General features: G+C 42.7%; 1 protein-coding gene across 1 annotated transcript in view; it reads right to left on the bottom strand.

Moving 5' to 3' along the window:
* The window catches only part of Elp3 (elongator acetyltransferase complex subunit 3), a 56,230-nt gene that overhangs the window by 9,195 nt on the left and 27,954 nt on the right, over positions 1-19,081 (bottom strand). Inside the window, exons 11-14 of the mRNA XM_070016746.1 lie at positions 13,779-13,869; positions 10,958-11,023; positions 9,134-9,361; positions 7,720-7,801 (exon numbers count right to left, since the gene is read on the bottom strand). Of these exons, the coding sequence (XP_069872847.1) occupies positions 7,720-7,801; positions 9,134-9,361; positions 10,958-11,023; positions 13,779-13,869 (467 nt within the window). The remainder of the gene's footprint in view (positions 1-7,719; positions 7,802-9,133; positions 9,362-10,957; positions 11,024-13,778; positions 13,870-19,081) is intronic.

Below are 19,081 nucleotides of genomic sequence, written 5' to 3'. Positions count from 1 at the left end.
CACACCATCTGACTCCAGGTAGAGTGGCGCCGTCTCCATCAGCATAGACGGTGTCTAAGACACAGATCATTGCCACCACTTTGCTTATGCCCCAAACCATTAGTGTGCCTCAAAGCTATCTGGTACCCTGGGAGAAAAAGAGGGATCCCTTCTGTTGACAGTTCCTTTGAGAATTGACTTTAAGAGGGAAAATGGCAAAGAAGGAAGTTTCAGCAATCAGTTCCTCCAGGGAACTAACCAATAAGCTAAAAAATCAACCAGAATCACCTATTTTGGAATGCTGGGGTCTAAGTGGCTGTTGATGCAAGGAGAGGCCGCTGAACTCTGCTCAGAGAGCAGTATGCTCAGACCCCGGCCTGCCACCCCATTCCTCAGAGCTGTCACACCACAGAGATGGCTGGCCGGGGGGCATCTGTAAGGCCTCGTCCTCCAGAAATTCCAGGCTGGGGTGTTTATTATTGGTCCTTGAAGAGGCTAGTACAGACACCTGCCTTTGCTATGGACCCCTCTGGCGGCACTGGCTTTCCTGGTGAAATCTATTAGAAGATTAGAGGAAACATACAAATAAGAGACCTGTCAGGTCACAGGCTGGCCAGGGAGGCAAAAACTGAATTTTCACTGACCACATAGATCAAAGAATACAGATTCTGCAAAAACAAAAACGAAAACGAAAACCACCCAGTATGGAAAATGTCAACAGATTAAGTAGATGATTGTAGAAATTTTGGAAAGTACACGAAGAAATAGTTAAAGATAGTTCATTCACAGGAAAAATAACTTGATAGAAATGGTGTCTGAGGAAGCCCTGAGATTACCGGTCAATGACATTCAATCAACTATTAAATATGCTCCGGGAGCTAAACAAATGAAAAAGAAAGAGCTATAGGACAATAGGGAAACACTGTGTGAACCAAGGGGAAGGCTAATATGGGACAGAAATTATAATGGGGAAGGAAGTGTAAGTTTGGGAACAGAGTTAAAATAGCTAAAAAAAATTATCAGACCACCTTAATGGCAGATATAGCAAACAAAAGGCACAACTGGTGCAGCTGAAGATAATGCGACCAAATTTACACAGTGTGAGGATCCAAAGGAGAACAGAAACAGAACCCAGGAGAGACCAGAGGGATACCAGCAAACACATCAGCATGGATCTATCGTTGGGAGTCTCAAAGACAACAGACCTAAAAGGCAGGGGAAAAAAAAACAAAACCAGACCCAGAGAAGACATAAGCCAGTCCTATCCCTTCTAAGCCAAAGCATACAATCATTATTCCCAATATCTGTAAACTAAGAGGACCACGACCAGGAGCGGTGTGAAGGTCTCCTTGCGTGGTTATCTGTGTGAGCAAGTTGAGCCTTCAGAACTCTATGGTGCCTGTTTTTGAAACAAGGCTAGCCTGCGTGGCTCTGTCCTTGCCAGATGATGGTCTTCAAGGGTCAACACCTCACCACCAGTCAGTATAACCAGCTTCTGATGAGGAAACCACTAAAACTAATATGTCTACAAGATCTAAACCCACCCGTGGCCCGTTTGGGAAAGATGCACCACTCAACAGTCATGGGATGCCCGGGGAGGTAGGCTTTAATGCACTCGACATGCCGAGTGCTGCGAACTTGTATCTGACTCATCTACAAATGAGAAAATGCTAAGCCAGGGCCCAAAGAAGCTTGAGAGGAACTATGCACCAATGCCTCTACAGCCGAGCTGCAGCGCAGATACCAATTAGCAAACACTGAGCTCATTTGTTACTCAGCAAAGTAGCATTCTGTGGCACTCATGCTAGCCTGATTAATAATGCTGAGATTAGGAGTTCATATAGGAAAGCAATGCTTTATGTCATGCCTATTGTCTACAAAAATGACAACTTTCAAAAATCAAACATGTCTGACCACTGTTAGAACATCAAAATAGAACAGAGGAATACACAGAACCCAGGAAATACGCATTTAATTAGGGGATGCTTAAGAAGTAATTTACCAAGAAGATAAATGACAGAAAAGGGTGAAGGAGAGAGCACAAAATGAATGCAATCTTTCCCTGTCCTTTCTGACAAGTCCTGTATTAACTCACACATGGGGCCCAAACTGGTTTGCATTTGGCAGGCTTCCTGCTTCCATTAGCGAAGAACCAGGCCATAATGAAGAAAAGCTTTTCTAGGCTCTTTAGTAAGGATTATGAATCCATTATCAGACAGACCCAACTGTAAATGTACCCTTCTTTCAACTAGATTATAGTGCAAAGAATAAAACCTTTACCTGAAACCGAGGGACAAGGGTAGTAGCCTGAAATATAGGCAAGTTTCTGGGGTCTGTTTGCAGTTTAAGGAAACTACGCAACTCCTAGTTCTTGCCCATGAATGATTTTATTCATCAGTGGCTCTGGGACACAAGGTCATTAGTCTCAGTCTTAGGAGACCATACTGGACTATATATACAGGGCACAGAAACACTGAATTTTGACAACTGGGGACTTAAGAAGAGCTGTAGGGTCACATAGCTCGGAGGAGCATGAGTAAGATGGGTCTCATTTTTACAGTGACTTGTTTAACCACTCTGCATTTAAATTTCTCTGTTTCTCTTCTCGGGCTTTTTTTAATGAATTTCAACAAAATGGCTATCAGCCTCTGACTTCAGTGATTTCTGCCATCAACCATTCAGACATTTTTCTCGTTTCTCACCATCACTGTGTAATCTATCAGCCTTGGACAATTCTTGGCCAATGGCCATATTAATTTTCTACTTGAAAGAACACAAATAGACTACTGCTTATGACGAAGGTAGGAGGGGAGCAGAGGGAATAGCTGTCCGTCTTACTGCATAGCAATTAGCTTGGCAAATTGAAACAGTAACATGATTAAATCTGATACCTGGCCAAAATTGCCAAAAGGAAAAAAAACCCAGTCTGTAAGGGGTGTTAAATGGTTTTTCAATAGTGGCTCTTGTCAGTTATAGCTGCCCTTTTGGAGATGGTATAGGCAGTGTGACGTCAGAGGTCTTGTTTCCATGGTGATTATTAGTGATGGTATTTCAAATGTTGTGGCTAGCTTCTATACTTCTACCGTGTAATTCCTTTCCCCGCCCCACTATACAGGGAGGAGAAAAAATGGCTTTATCCTGACCTATTTGAAGGAAAGCATGCTGATCTATGGTTTGAATAAACATTACGGTTTTTAAGTAGACAATTTGCTAATCTTAAACACATGTGTGTTGGTAAAAGATACTAAAACACTTACACTTAAAAGGGACTAATTAATTACTTTGAAATTCGACAACAATTAATGGTTATTTCCTGCCTACACACTATTTCATAAGCTGGTTGTTTTTGTAACATGGATTACCCTTTTTATTTTCTTACTCTGGAGCAATCAGTCCCGAGTGAGAAACTGTGGCGTCTAAGGAGGGGAAGCTGGTTCTCTGCAGTGGAGGACAGTCAGCGGGTGGGGTGCTGCTGTCCCGCCTGCCGCCCGCAAAGCCGAACTGTCCTGGAAGGTGGCCAAATGTCTCCTTCCCCTGCTCTGGCCCCCATGACACAGGTAGTAATTTTGGTGAGGCTAGCGCCTTTATTTTTGCTTTGTTTAATAACTGAAACATTTAAAGTTGATAGGTAATGTTAAAAACAGTTTACAAAGGCAAATTATATACTTAAAAGAGAATAAACTGAAGAGTTTCTCTTTCTAAGAAAGCACTTCACAAGGAACTTCTCATTTTTCTCATGTAGCTGTAGTTTATAAAAAAAATAATACAGCGTACACCTCTTGTTAAGTAACAAATAAAAAAAAACCCAAGTCCATTTTAAGGAAAATGAAAATATACAAGATCTTTCTGACTTGTGACGCAAATCAAATCTACCATGCAGTTAATAACATAGTCTAAAGGCAGAATCAAAGTTCATCAATCTAAATAATGGAGAAAATCTGCTTGCAAGATGAAGGGAAGTCATGATGATTCAGAATGTAATTGAGGGAAAAAAATCTACGCAAGTGCATCACTTTTAAGAGCCAGGGTAACTGAGATGATGAATGACTCTGTCTCTTCCTCTTCTTGTCATGCCAGGATGGGGTGTCTACACTAGCGCTGCACAGGACTTCTTACAGCAAAGCCTACATGCCCAGGGCACGGGATGGCTCTCCAAACCAAGGGCGAGGTGGCATCACCCCACTGTGACCAATGATAATGTGTGCCCACGGTCATGGCAGCGTCTACAGAGTCTGCAGACTGCAGTGAGGCCTTCTCCTACAGTGTCAGAAGAGAACCTACAGAAAGATGACCAGTAAAGCATAGATGCTGAGAACTCAAAAAGCAAATGCCCCAAGGAACTGAATTCTAGATAGAACTGTAAAGATGAGCTAATTACGTGTGTGTGTGTGCGCGTGCACGCGCGCGCTCACATATAGACTGTTAATGGAACACAGGGCCTGGTGCTCTTGCTTGGCAGTTTTATTTATAGCTGGGTAACCTACCATGTGAACCATACCTCCAGTTTGGCATTTTGCTGGTTAATTGGAGATATGAGTATTGCTTGAGGTTGGCTCTAAACACAAGCTTCTCAGAGCTCAGCTTCCTGAGTAACTAAGAGTACAGGCATGAGCCACCTCTATCTGGCATTGAGTTATGTGTAATAAGGACATAAAGGCCCATGGAGATCACCAGGGGAGCTACTGACATGCAGGAAACCATGGCTCCCTGCCTACCCACTCTGGCCACTGTCTCTCTTTGTTAAGCCACAGCTGGAGCAGTGCTGTTGACAATGCAGTCCCCACACACCAGTTCTGGCATAGAGATTTTCATTCTAATGACCAACATACAGAGAACAACTTTTTTACAAAACCCAATGAAAACACATGCACATGCTGACACACATCCTGTGCTTCAATCAGAATAGCCAAAGGCAAGGTGAACACACATGGAAGAAAAACACATTTAAAATGTGTTACAGTAATGAACACTTCATATCTACGCCCCCCCTGAGGTTCTGAGTAACAGAGAGCTAGGTATCTGATTCAGAAACACAGAACGGTGTCATATTGCTACCGTGGAGGAATGAATGCACCCTCCACTGAGCAAATACTGTTAGTGGTTTGATGAAGGGTGACTAGTACTTGAGTCAAACAGAAAGTCAAGGCCCTACATCCCTACAGACAGCAATGGTATCCAAGCAGAAGGGACAGGAAATAATGCTTTCTGTGTCGTTTCTCCACAAGACAAAAGGAAAAAGTCCACTCACTTTAGTTCCAAGAATACCTTCCAGGGACATAGAACCCACTGGACAAAAGCAAGATCCTGTACACAAAGCAGCAGACTTGCTATATAAGCTGACAGGAAGAACATTTCTTCTCTGTTATTCTGGCCATGCCTCTTGTTATTTTTCAAATTCTCCATGCAGATGATCCAAAATTGAGCTATCATTTAGATTATGACAAAAAGCTGGCAAGAGGACAGATGCTGATTTCCACTTAGAGAGACGTCCTGCTCAGAAAGCAGGCACGGAGGCTCTTACAAGCAATTGGATATGACCTCAGGCGAGGCAGAGGCCTGCACGCCTCATTTCTGCAGAGAGAGAGGTGGCAGCAAGGAGGATGAAATCATGTTGGGCAGTGATGGATGCTCTTAAGTTTTAAAACTGATTAGGGTGTCATAGATACAAAAAAAAAAAAAATCATGTGACTGTATGTTGAGGCTCTGGGAGTGTGGTGCTGCCAGGGGGTGGAGTTAGCACTGTCTTAGCCAGGAAGGTTAGAGAGTACTAACACCTTGCTACTCTGAAGCCGAATGCTAGTGGCTCCTGCCTGAAATCCTACTCAGACGCTGAGATCTAAGGATCATGGTTTGAAGCCAGACCACCCAGGAAAGTCCATGAAACTCTTACTTCCAATAAACCACTCAAAAAGAGCCAGAATTGGTGCTGTGGGTGGCTCAAGGGTAGAGTGCTAGCCTTGAGCACCAAGAGGCTTACGGACAGTGTCCAGGCCCTGAGTTTAACCCCCAGGACGGGCAAAACAAATAAACAAACAAAAAGATGAGAGAAAAATGCATAAGGCTAGATAGTTAAGAAAAAAAAACATATCCAGACTAAATGATTAAGTAGGCCTGTGTGATTACAGTTCCATAATTATAATCATTAAGACCAGGGCATGGGTATTGATTTAATGATTGGCAATTGTTTTTTTTTTTTTTCTTTTTAACCTCATTTCAATCATTAGTTTTAGAGAAGACTATCTTCTTAGAAGATGTGGTCAAGCATTTGGAATGCTGTAATCTAATGGGAAAACAAACAAATGCTGTGGAGAAACAACCTAACTTTGATCCTGGCTTTCACCACCTTACCTTTGCACTGGGAATTAGCGTTTTTTTTTTTTTTTTTTTTAAAATATAGGGATACAATGTCAAAGAATAGGAGCAAGAGCCAGGTGCGATGGCATATACCTGTAATCCCAGAAACTTGGGAGACTGAGGCAGGAGGATCAAAAGTTCAAGGCCAGCCTGGGAGTGGAGGTGCAAAAAGGTATACACATTTTTTTTTTTTTTGGTAGGCTGTGGGGCCTGGGCGCTGTCCCTCAGCTCTCAAGGCTAGCACTCTACCACTTGAGCCACAGCGCCACTTCTGGCTTTTTCTGCTTATGTGGTGCTGAGGAATCGAACCCAGGGCCTCATGCATGCAAGGCAAGCACTCTACCACTGAGCCTCCTTCCCAGCCCAGGTATATACATTTTCTGTTCCAATCACACCAGAATTTCCTTTTCATGCCCACTCCCGTGGGTACACTCTTTCCTAGGGAAGGAACGAGAAGCTCCTAGAGGGATTCAGGACGTGCTACCTACAACAGGCGCTTGACAGAAGCTGGAGGAATCTAAGGACACAGTGAGTACAGGAAGGGCCCTCCCCTTCCTCTCCCTTTGTCCCTGGAAGGAGGCACCCCCGCCCCGCTTCCTGGTGCAAAGGAACACCCTTACTCTCCGACACAAAGACTCCAAGAGTAATCTGAACTCCAGGCTTTGCTAGGTTCCTCACCATACTTACTCTCTTGGCTTAGACTCCTCTTCCCTATCGTATTTTCCTATTCCTCCTCCAACCTAGTTGGAGGTTAAACTCCATGTTTAATCTTTTTTGGCTCTTCCTTTCCTTAGGAAGGTACTGTGTGTTGCATAATTTCTACTAAATCCATCTGTATACTGCCCCTCTCTTCGTTTGTCTTTGCCAGTTTAATTTTCAGACCCAGCCAGGGACCTAAAGAAGGTTGTGTCCAGACAGAAGCTTTCCCCCAGGAGCAGAGGCAACGAGGACAGTGCTGAGGAGCAGGAACTCTGTCTGTAACATCTTGCATTGGCAACTGAGGTGAACATGAATGATCTGAATGTCGCCTGATGATGTCGACAGTCTCTGTTAGTTACATTTTCCTTGGGTTACTACAATCAAATTCTACTTCCCTGGACAGAGTTAACGGGGCACAAGGCACAGGAAGCAGCTGACCACGATGCCCCCGGTGACAGGCGGTGAAGGAGAGGTATAAAGAGGGCCTGGGCCTGCGGCTGAAAGCTCTTCTCTACGCAACTGCTTTGAGGAAGCTCCTGAGTGTCTGAGCACAAGTGCTTCCCTGCTCAGCCTGTCCAATCTGATCACAAATGGGGTATGAAATTCCTGAGGGCAGACAACTTCCTTGTGGTACCAAGTCCAGAATGTGAGTGAATCATGAACTCAGCCCCCCCCCCCACTTGTTACCTGATAAAACAGCTATTTTCCCAGATCCGTGTTCTTCTCGAGCTATTCTTTCTGCCTCCTCCATCAGCAGCATGCCAAAACCCTGGAAGGAACAACAAACAGGACGGGGGTTAGAGGGGAAGGAACTCCATTAAATGAGGCCCATAAAGCAAGGCTATAATTTAGTGGTTCCTAAAACCTGTTAAAAAGAGCAACACAAATCTGCTTAGGAGGAAGGATAAAGAAGCTGCACAATTATACTAAAAGTACACTGGCTCTGACTGGTAAGTGAGCTTTAACTTTCCAATAAGAGCGCCCGCAAGGTCTCCAGTGGTGAGAGCAATGCACTCGAGTGAGGGGGAACCCATGCCTGGAGCCGCTCGACAGGACAGTTCTAGGCAGTCTCCAAGGGATGGAAGTCTGGGGCTGCAGTCTTTTGTTTATTACAGCCACACTGTACTTTCTAGAAGGGTTCAGAACTAGGCAAGACTGTTAGATCATCAAAATGGGGGCCTATCTGAGAGCTGCCATGAATGCTTTGAACACATTTTCCTGAATTTCAAAAGGTATGTTGCTAATTTTAGGTTGGTTGGGCTTAGAATAGGATTCTCAGACAAGTAACAACTTACACTTCAGAAGTGCTTTAATATTTCAAAGGTGCTTTCATGCCATCATCTGATTCATAGTAAGTTGACCCATACAAAACTGCCAGTACCAGATGACTTTCTACAGCAGCAACTTCATGTATTCTGTGATATTCAACATGGCCGAATCGGTTTGTTGCTTGCTCGGCCCCCATTATTCATCAAAGGGAGCAACAGAGAGAGCAAACACCTCTAAACAATTAAAATTTGAGTTCTTCTAGCTGGGTGCCCATGGTTCATGCCAGAAAGCCTAACTACTTACAAGGCTGACATCTGTCACAGACTGGGAAGGAAAGTCTGTGAGACTTATCTCCACAAAACCACCAAAAAGCCGTAAGTGGAGCTATGGTTCAAGAGGTAGAGCACCAGCCTTGAGAGAAAAATGATGAAGGACAGTGCCCAGGCCCTAAATGTAAGACCCGGTATAAGAAAACACAAACATGGGCTGGGAAGGTGGCTCAGTGGTAGAGCGCTTGCCTTGCATGCTTGAGGCCCTGGGTTCAATTCCTCAGCACCACATAAGAAAAAAGCCGGAAGTGGCACTGTGGCTCAAGTGGTAGAGTGCTAGCCTTGAGCTGAAGAGCTGAGGGACAGTGCCCAAGCCCAGAGTTCAGGCCCCACGACCGGACCCAAAAAAAAAAAAAAAAAAAAAGAAAAGAAAACACACACATATACCCCTCTCTCCTCCCCACCCCAGATTCTTTGCTTTTAATACTTCCTTTTCTCCCTTCTCTGCTTCTTCTTCCCCTTCTCATTAATTAGAAAACAAATGTGAGTAGAATATAGGCTACCTGATGCTGAAATTTTGTAGGATCCCGGCTGCTCACGGGAACCACACTCCCATAGACATGCAGCTCTCGAACTATGGAAACACCACCGCCCAACTCAAAGCGGAAAGTCTCCTCTGAACACTTCCGTAATCGCAGGAGGCCAATCAGAATGTCCTGATCAGGATCTTCATAGGACAAAAACGTTTCCCAGCCACCATTTGCAACATAGTCTCTCCTTACCAATTCAACCTGTTGAATAAAAATACTTTTCAAAATTAAAGAAGTTCACTTTTATAATTGTATGTATTTATCTAAGCTAAGACTCACAGTTAGGAACCCAGAATGAATCATCACTAATTATGTTTCTTTTTACTTGTCTCCTCTCAAATAGCACTAAGATTAAATGAAGGTTCAGGTCTTGTTCATGGACTATTATAAATGGAGAATGATTTTTTTCAAATATTTGAACTTAATTAACCTTGAGATTCTTCCAGCTATCCAACTCAGTGAATGTATTTAATCTTTGATCTTCTGTTAAGATCTACAGATTCTGTGCCATGCATAGCTCTTAGGGGCACTGCTTTTGGTCCCCAGTGTTGAATAGTTTCATTTTCTAGTCTCTAATTCCTCCACTAAAGCCTGTGTAGGGGCTAGGGAATGAGGTGCTGACCCCCAGTTCCTGGACAGGATTTAGCAAGTATTGGGATCTTGAAAATCTAATTACTGGAAGATAGATTTTTTTGTGGTGGCAACTTTTATAGATCTGTAACTCTTCAAGCCATTGTGCAAATGGCCTTGCACAATGATATTTAGATATGGACATAACAACACAGTCCCTAAATGGTCACATGATACCCTAGTGCCTCAACAATTCAAACCAACATTTTTCTTTTCAATTTCATGTTTGCCCAGTACCTGGATTGCATAAGAATTCTGTAAAACAGTAAACTCTGTTGGGTCTACTCTTTCCTTTCAAAAGGTCCCATATGTGTAAAATATCAATGACATACACAATTCATGCTAAGAGTAGATTTATTAATGCAAGCAAAGATCATCTTAGTCCAGCCTTTCTGATGTGGGATTCTTTTTGTGTGTGCTGGCTGGTACAAGGGCTTGAATTCAAGGTCTCATGCCTTTCTGCTTATGGCTGATGCTTTTTCCTTGAGCCACGACTCTGCTGCTAACCTTTGGCTTGTTATTTGCACATAAATCTTAAAAGATTTGTCTGCTAGGGCTGTTTCTGAAGTGTGATTCTCAGAACTCTGCCTTCTGAGTAGCTAGGATTACAGGCATGAACCACAGGTGGCCAGCTTCAAATGGAATTTTATGACTTACACCCCACACTTAATTTGTCATGTAGTTAGAGACGTTATAGGTATAAAAAGTGAAGTTATGTCCCTACATAGAATGAATGTCTTAGAACATCACCCTTCATTTCTGTGGAAACCTGGGAATAAGTGCTGCTTATGCATCTGATTATCACCACTGGACAAATATCTATAAGTTGCACTCCACCAAAAGGTAATCAATTACGTCACAACTAAGCCCTTCATCCCCCATTTGTACAGCAATATTCCAAGTGTAGGGTGGTCAGCATGGCACTGATGGCTTCCACACTGAGCAGCTGAGATTGCAGAACATTTCTAACACTGCAAGAGTGAGCACACCTGTTTTTCCTAACCTGGTTCTCTTCCTATTCAGTTACCTGCACACTTGGTTTCCTGGCTTGATACCTATATCTACTTCCTAATTACTCTGCTCTGTTGAGCTACTCATTCACTTCTTGGGCTGGTCTGATCTGTAAGGTGGGAGTGCAGGTTTGGCAACGGTTTAAGTGAAACCGACCTGATATGGCCGTACTTTGTGATGAATTTCTTGTATTCCAACTTCTCTGGTTCTCACATCTCGACACTGTCAAAAAAAAAAAATTGAAGTGGAAATTCAATGTTCATTTAAATAATTTTTTTATTTAAATTAAATGCTGGGCTCAAAATTGAGTCGGAACACAATTTATGTTGACATTAAAAACTGAACATTTAAAGGAGTCTGTCTTTAATAAATTTCAGAGTGGAAGAAAGCAGAATGAAAACTTACAAAGCTGTGCTGTTTTGCCTTTCAAATAAATTTAGAATTCAAGAGACCAACATATAATCTGATCTGGAGGGGAGGAAAGAGATCATGAGTCATAAAGCCAGAAAATAGTTTTGCCCAGAGGATATAACTATCTGAAAGTATAATCCAAAACTATGTGCAGAGAAGAGCAAAAGCAAATTCCTACATTTTTTAAACTTTCACTATTTTATGGCAGTTATTGTACTTTTAGTGTTATCTTATTGGTATCATTTTAGACACGTCAAAGATGCATGTTAAAGATTATGTTTTTGCAGAGAAAGGCATTGTAAAAGAAAAGACGAGAGGAAGAAAAGAATGAAAGAACAAAGGAAGTAAGGAAGGAGGCTGAAGTCAAATAGTAAACAAGCGGAACCCCAATTACAAATGGCCTTCTGCCTATCCCCAGCGGCACAAAGCTGCCTCCAGACAACGCCAGGGCAATGCTTGGTCTGCCTGGCCAGACATCTAGTACGCAACCCTCACAATGCCCAGATAATTATGCATGCTCTGCAGCCTAGTGTTTATATAAAATCCTTACACTATTCTGTTCTATGTCCTATGGTATAATTTTTCCTGTAGAATGCATCGTAAACATTATTTTCAGACTTTTGCCATTTTTACCAGTGAGAAAAAAAAATCACTCTAAACATTTGATAGCTGTGCAAGTAACACTACTAACATATTTATGAAGAATTGCTATATATGTATGGAATTCCATTTTTTTTTAAAGTTTAATTAATTTATTTTTTATTTGTTTGGGTCTGGTCCTGGGGCCTGAACTCTGGGCCTGGGCGCTGTCCCTCAGTTCTTCAGCTCAAGGCTAGCGCTCTACCACTTGAGCCACAGCGCCACTTCCAGCTTTTTTCTTATGTGGTGCTGAGGAATCAAACCCAGGGCCTCAGGCCTTGCAAGGCAAGCGCTCTACCACTGAGCCACCTACCCAGCCCAATTCCATTTTTTTAAAAAAGAGTTCAGTATCCAGTTCTGCAAAAAAGCAAACCTATTTTCACACCCCAGGAACCAGCTCAGGACAATATTTTGCTGATCCAAACTGCACATAAACAAAGGCCAACAATTTCTGCAATTAATGACATACTAAATGCAGATGCTGTCTTTCAGCTACTGTTGTTCTATACAGTATCTTGCTGTGATATACTGTAGCAACATGTGTTCCTGCTTCTTCTTTCTTCTTGTTCTTTTTCGGGGCATGCTTCTAGAAAGCAGATAGCATGAGCCTGCTTTCCAATAGCCACTGCTTATGGGAACTGGGTGTCTATTAGCTGTGACTGAATGCCATATTTATTCTCAGGCTATTTAATAGAGACTAGCAGGGTAACAAAGGGGCAGAGTTAAAGAAGGTGGAGAGATGAGGAGGCTCTCAGTAAGCAGGACTGGCAGCGTCCTCTACAGCAGGATTCTGAGGGGCAATAAGAACCTGGACAGCGGAGCACATACACCACTAATCACTCTAAATGCACTTGTTTCTTTTCTATAACTTAATTTTTTAAAAAGACTAAGCCAGTAATGTTCACAAGCCTTCTCTTGGACATTTTTTTTTTTGGGGGTGGGGGGAGGTCCGGTTGTGGGGCTTGAACTCTGGCCTGGGCGCTGTCCCTGAGCTCTTCAGCTCAAGGCTAGCACTCTGCCACTTGAGCCACAGCGCCACTTCCAGCTTTTTTCTTTTTGCTTATGTGGTGCTGAGGAATCGAACTCAGGGCCTTAAGCATGCAAGGCAAGTGCTCTACCACTGAGCCACCTTTCCAGCCCCCACTTGGACAGTTTTAAGAGTTTTTCTCCACAGTAATTTGAGAATATAAAATCATTTAGGCTGAGCCTGTAAACATCGTGTACAAGCTCTGGAACAAAGTTTCCTAAAGCATGGTCCACAGTTGATCAGGCACAGTGCACGGATACCTTGGCCCTATCTTGGTTAAATACAACCAATCTTGGGAGGCAGAGCTGGCCACCAAGTGCCCCGGCTGGACACCACTCCTGGCTTATGTCCTCAGCAGCTCTAACAAGTTCTGAGTTTCAATGAATTACCTTTCTCGAGACAGTTAAGCTATAGCTTCCTCTTGTTAAATATTAAAACAAGTGACTTGACAGTGGGGATGGATTAGGGAGCGTGCAGAGACAAGGCAATGGCACTGTTTGGTAATTATTTCTTGAATATAATCCTTGTATTTTCCAATGGACTACTTTCTTCTGCGGACCATATCTTACTCTCCTATGACCCAGCTGGTAAAGAAGAAAAAAATCCAGTACTTTGAAAGAAAAAAGTTTCTGAAAAAAGTTGTTGAACATATATAGTTGGCAATCAGAGCAGGTAGAAAAAAAACAACCACCATTACACGGTTAAATAGACACTGTTAGGTAGAAGAAAGCAGAAGTGGATAAAGGGATAGACTGCAGCCTTTGCCAGCACCTGTTCCAGCCTCTACAGATCACAGAACGCCTTCAACATATGCACACTTTCTGACTCAACGAGAAAAGCAACACTCCTGCAGCCCTGCGCCTTGATGGCGTCTTCCTCAGTGCTCCTGTGGGCTCTCACCTGTATCCCGAGGTCTTTCATCCTTGCAAAGGCCAGCTCCCTCAAGTTGCCGTGCTCTACGCCTGAGCTCACCAGGGGCATCGGGATGTCTCTACAGAAAAACATCAGAAAAACGCCTGTGAAGCTGAATATCCTGCAGAGTGTTACTCTATCTTTGTTCTCCCATTCATGAAATGTAATTTCATTGACTTCTTAAGGGTTTCTGTGGGAGACATCTGATGGAAATCATTTTATAAGATCACAAAGTACAAACCCATGCCCAAATGCCTAATAACCATTAGTGAAGATTGTTGGCGGAAGAGAAAATACCAAACTGAAAAGAAGGAAACAAAATGGGTTTTAATAAACGTCAGTTTGTTTGCTGAGGGGAAATACCAATTTCAATTAATACAATGCTTCTAGCTTTATGAATACTTTTGCATCGTTGTGGCTGGATGAAAGTAACCAGGAAGCTCAGAAGCCTGGCATAGCCAATCACTATCCTCAAAGACTCAGAACTTTCCTGACCACTTCTAAATTAGAAGTGACTCTGCCTAAAGACAATACAAATTTGCCTAATAAATTCATTTCCAAGCACCAATACATGACAAAGGACCAAGTATGCATTCTATGTTATTAGCAAGGTCAACACCATTTTACAGAAAACTCCCAACATTCTATGATGAAATGATAACAACAACACACACAAAAACAACAACAAACCCCCCCCCCCCTCTGCACTTGCTGGTGGGTGAGGTTGGCTACGCCTGTAATTCTAGCTACTCAGGAGGCTGAGATCTAAGGAGCGCAGTTCAAAGCCAGCCTAGCAGGAAAGTCTGTGAGACTCTTATCTCCAGTCAACTACTCAAAAAAACTGGAAATGGTACTGTGGCTCCAGTAGTACAGAGCTTGCCTTGAGCAAAAAGAAGCTGAGGGACAGCACCCAAGCCCATAGTTCAAGCCCCAGGACTGGCAACAACAACAAAACAACAGTAACAACCCCCTCCCCCCACAACCAGCACCTAAGTATGGAGGTTTTAAAAAATGATCTGAAGTCTATGCTAAGCATGTCTCCTTTCCTATGTAAATACAAAGTTCCAATTTGTTTAATCTGATGTTTAGTTAACAGAAGCAAAATGTGAAATTATTTAGTTATTTTCCTTTTCTCTTGTTCTAGAATCAACAAGTCTTTTCCTGCTCTCCCCACTTACTCCTTTACCCGTTAAACGCAATTACTAACACATCTATTTGATTTTACTAAGATATTACTCACTCAAAGTATCAAAAGCCAATTATTGAGCATAACAAGCTATTCCCAACAAGCCTATTCAGCTTAAGAAGCCAGAAGAATTTTCATAAAAATGCTTAAAGACAAGCAAGCAGGGGCTCAGTGAGAGTGACATGCAATAATCGTGTTCTGGCGTGATTTAGGAGAGTCAGTATATATGGCTAACATACTTTTCAGTAAAATGCATTTTTAACTTTGGAACTACAGCTTTTGAAAATCAAAAATGTTTCAAAGTTAGTAATAAGATGAAATGGAGGAAGGCTATCAAAATGAAAATAAGAATTTTAGCAAGAAACATAAGACATCAAATGTTATTTTACTGTTTCATACTGCATAAGCTAAAGGTCAAATCACTTAAAAATCTTTTTACCTTGAAGCATCTTATACATAATTCAAATATATGAAATACAGGGCTATATTTTACAACTTCAAGTAACAATTTCAAACACTGTTGTACAGTGGCAGCCATGCTAGTAGTATACACCATGTGACAAATACGTTCGATTTGTATTATTGTGGTAGTTATGTTCTATAATGAACTGTCTACACTAGAGCACCATTTCTAGGGAATGGAATATTCAGGGTTAGGCTTCTGGGAGCCCCTAAACGTTAGGTTTAACTGTTCAATACTTACTTACACTTACCTGTTACCAGCAGGCTGCCATATAATCTGTGGGGATCCAGGAAAAAATGAGCATATGGGGCCCCTTCTTAAGTATTAGTAACCTCAAGCTGGTGAGAGTCTGCAGTAAGCCAAGCACAAGCCCTGTGTGGCATGCATGCTCTTGAAGCTGGGCCTGCCCACTAGAGTCAGCCTGTTCACACAGGGACTCACGGCGATGCTGACAGTTTGTGTAAATGCCCTTAAATTTATGTCTGTCACTCCAAAAACGAACATGGCTTCAGAGGTCTTTGCAGCGACATGCCTCAAAGTTTTCCTCATTAGGGAACAAGACTGCGGCAACTGCCACTTGCAGTGTGTCAAAGTCTGTCCCACGGAAACCGCAGGGAGATAGTTGTCCTCTCCGAGCAAGGTGCCACCCGTGTGGGTCTGGATCTAGAACACTCTGGGAGCTCAACTGTAGAAGTTATGGACTGTTTGCCTTCGGCACATCCATTTAGATAGAAGTTGAAATGAAAGGTTCCTCAATATATTTCAATCTAATTTTGCTTTCTTGGCATGAAGAGATTACATATGAGATCATTCCTTTTTTGACTACATCCAGCTTAGAGGTGCTGGCTTTTGTTCTTTGCTCCTTAAAAACCTTTGAAGATCACCGTGATGTGTAGAGCGTTTTGTCTAAAGTTTCTCAGGCTTCAGAAGCATGTTTTGGTTGCATATTGACATTCCTATTCTAATGCCTCGCCGTGATTTAAATCCTACATGGAGGCAGACGGCTGTCAAACAGCCTGAGGGCAGCACACTGACGTGGCTGCTAACATGCCTTCCCGATTTTATGTGTAGCCACTGGTGCATCTGTCAGGATTAGAATACTGAATCTCTTCTCAGGGTGCTGCTTCATGAAGATTTCCAGGAAGATGCCACAGCCTCAGTAGGAGATGAAAAAAATAGACTAGTTTAAAGTGGGGCTGGACAGGGTGTGGGAAAATAGCTATGAGGTAGTTTTGTAGAGAAAACATGATTTTATTCATGGAAGTATAGCACTGTATGACTAGTAATGACACAGCAACCAAATTCTGGCTGTCAGTATTATATACCAAACTCAGTAACATAAAAATGTAAACACAAATGATTCAAAAAGCAAAGTTATGGTGATGACTGCACAGTGCAAGTGGCAGAATCACATGACACGGGACAGGGAGCAGGAAATGGAATCTCATGAGTGACTTCAGCACTGCACGAGCTGAGTGCAAACTTTCTGGGATTATGTGTAATGAATGGTGAGTTCCAGTTTCAGTGTGACACCTCCAGTATCCGTGAGGGACTGGCTCTTTCAGGTGCCAAAATGTGCATCAATGGTGCAGGAAACACAGGCACACCCTCTCCTAAATCACACGTCTCCAGATGACTCATCACCTAACACAGTGTCAGTGCTGTGCAAACAGTGGTTACTCAGTATGGTGTAGGGAATGCTAATACAAAGTTTCTGTGTTCAGTACAGGTGTCATTTTGGTCTAAAGTTAGGTGAATCCCCAGATCCAGCACCCATGGGTACAGAGGGCCAAATGTATACACAAAGAAAACATGTAAATAAAAAATGGAAAAAAAGCAAGTAGCAACATATAAAAATTAAGACTTCTTATACAGTTAGACACAGTAATACTTCAGCAATACCCACTACAAACTAGCAAGTAATATTTAACACTACTCCACAATAAATTACATTTTTTAAATCCCAATGATTTGAATGGAAACATACTTGTATAACTTAAAATAAGGTTATAGTAAGACTATGAAACATATGAAAATAAAATAGAAAACACGAAAAGGACATCTGCTGGTGACCTAAGAAGCCTAGTCAACAACCATCTTCATAGTGCAGTATACGCAGGAAAAGCTGGCATGGCGGTGGGTGTGGAGACATCTGCGTGCAGGGAACTGAATCACCCTTCTCTGTAGACCACACATCGTCCTCACACTCGCCCAGGACTTGTGGAGCACCCCACTACCAGACAGTGCCACTGCCTCTGATTTTACAGTAGTCCGTTAAGCTCTAGTCCACCCACAGATCTGTGAAGCAACAGCGGTCACACTAGAGCCTCACTGCTGCCCTCATGGACACCTGTGGACGTCTGCACCTTGTCCCTCCAGCGGTCATCTCGGCAGCAGTGCTGGGCCAGTGTTATGTCATGGTAACGCCCACAGACGTCCACTGCTACTGCTACTGCTACTGCTACTGCTACGGGAGGGTCCAGGCAGAGGGGAGAGTGTGGATCCTTGGCCTGACTGCCTGCGGTACCTATGCTTTCTTCTTCTGGTAAGACTGTGGCTCTCTGAGCTGAAAGGGGTCTCCATTCTATGCCACACTCTGCTGGGAAGATATGGCTTTGCAGGTCCTTTTGCTGCTCTGGGATGGTTCAAGGAAATGATCTACTTCCTTCCTCTCTGGTCTTTGTTGCCTCCTTATTTCCTACTGTCACTCATGTAAATTTTCTGAAGCAATCTCAAAGTCACAGAAAAAGTACAACTAACTTATTTTCAGAACCTGACAGTAAGTTGTGAATAGCCCGGGCCAACCTGGATGGAATACTTTGTTTTCTACAAGGCTACTGTTATTCAAACAGAACTGTCATCAAAATCAGAAAACCACCTCAGGTAATTTCTATTGTCTAATCCGAGTTTCACCGGTGCCCCAATGAAATCTTTCACAGCAAAATGGCCCATGTTGGAACTCTATATTGTATTCATGTTTCTCTAGTCTCCTTCAACATGGAACTATTCCCTGATTTGGACACTTTCAAACTCGAGCGTAGTTCCTTTTCAGACCTCCCCTCGGTCTGGGCTTGCACACTGGTGCCTCATATTTACTCCAACTAGGGCCTCTGGCTGAAGAACATTCCCTCACAGACGGCACATAACTACACTTCAAACTCTTTCCAAGAGTGTTCCCCTGATCAGCTGACAGGCTTCTCACTGTCAAGCTATTCTTTCCCACTTCATAATTATTACGTTATAAAGAGGTACTCCTTGACAACAGAGTCAATTCCAGTTATGTTACTAGATGGTAACTAGTAAGTAAGTAATTAGTACATTCTTGAAGTCTAAGCCATTGTTCCTATGGAAAGTACAGGGCTGGGTTCCCATGAGCCTCCGGCCATGGCCTTTTGTGTCTATTAATACATAACCTTGTTTTATGTGTGTTTCTAGATAGATGCTGATCTAACATATATTACCGATTCATCACACTGAACTTACTCACGGCCAACAGCCCTATCTCCTGCTATCTTAAGGAAGGTGACCTAGCACACACATTTTCCCCCAAGACACGTCACAGCATTTCAGCACTGTGTTTAGGATCATTTCAAAGAGCAAATCCCTAACAAACAGCACAAAAATCTTTAAAAAATGCAGCAC

Source organism: Dipodomys merriami, unplaced genomic scaffold (assembly GCF_024711535.1).
Source record: "Dipodomys merriami isolate MVZ:Mamm:240054 unplaced genomic scaffold, mDipMer1.0.p SCAF_12, whole genome shotgun sequence".
Lineage (NCBI taxonomy): Eukaryota > Metazoa > Chordata > Mammalia > Rodentia > Heteromyidae > Dipodomys > Dipodomys merriami.
This window is presented reverse-complemented; position numbering and strand designations above follow the sequence as displayed.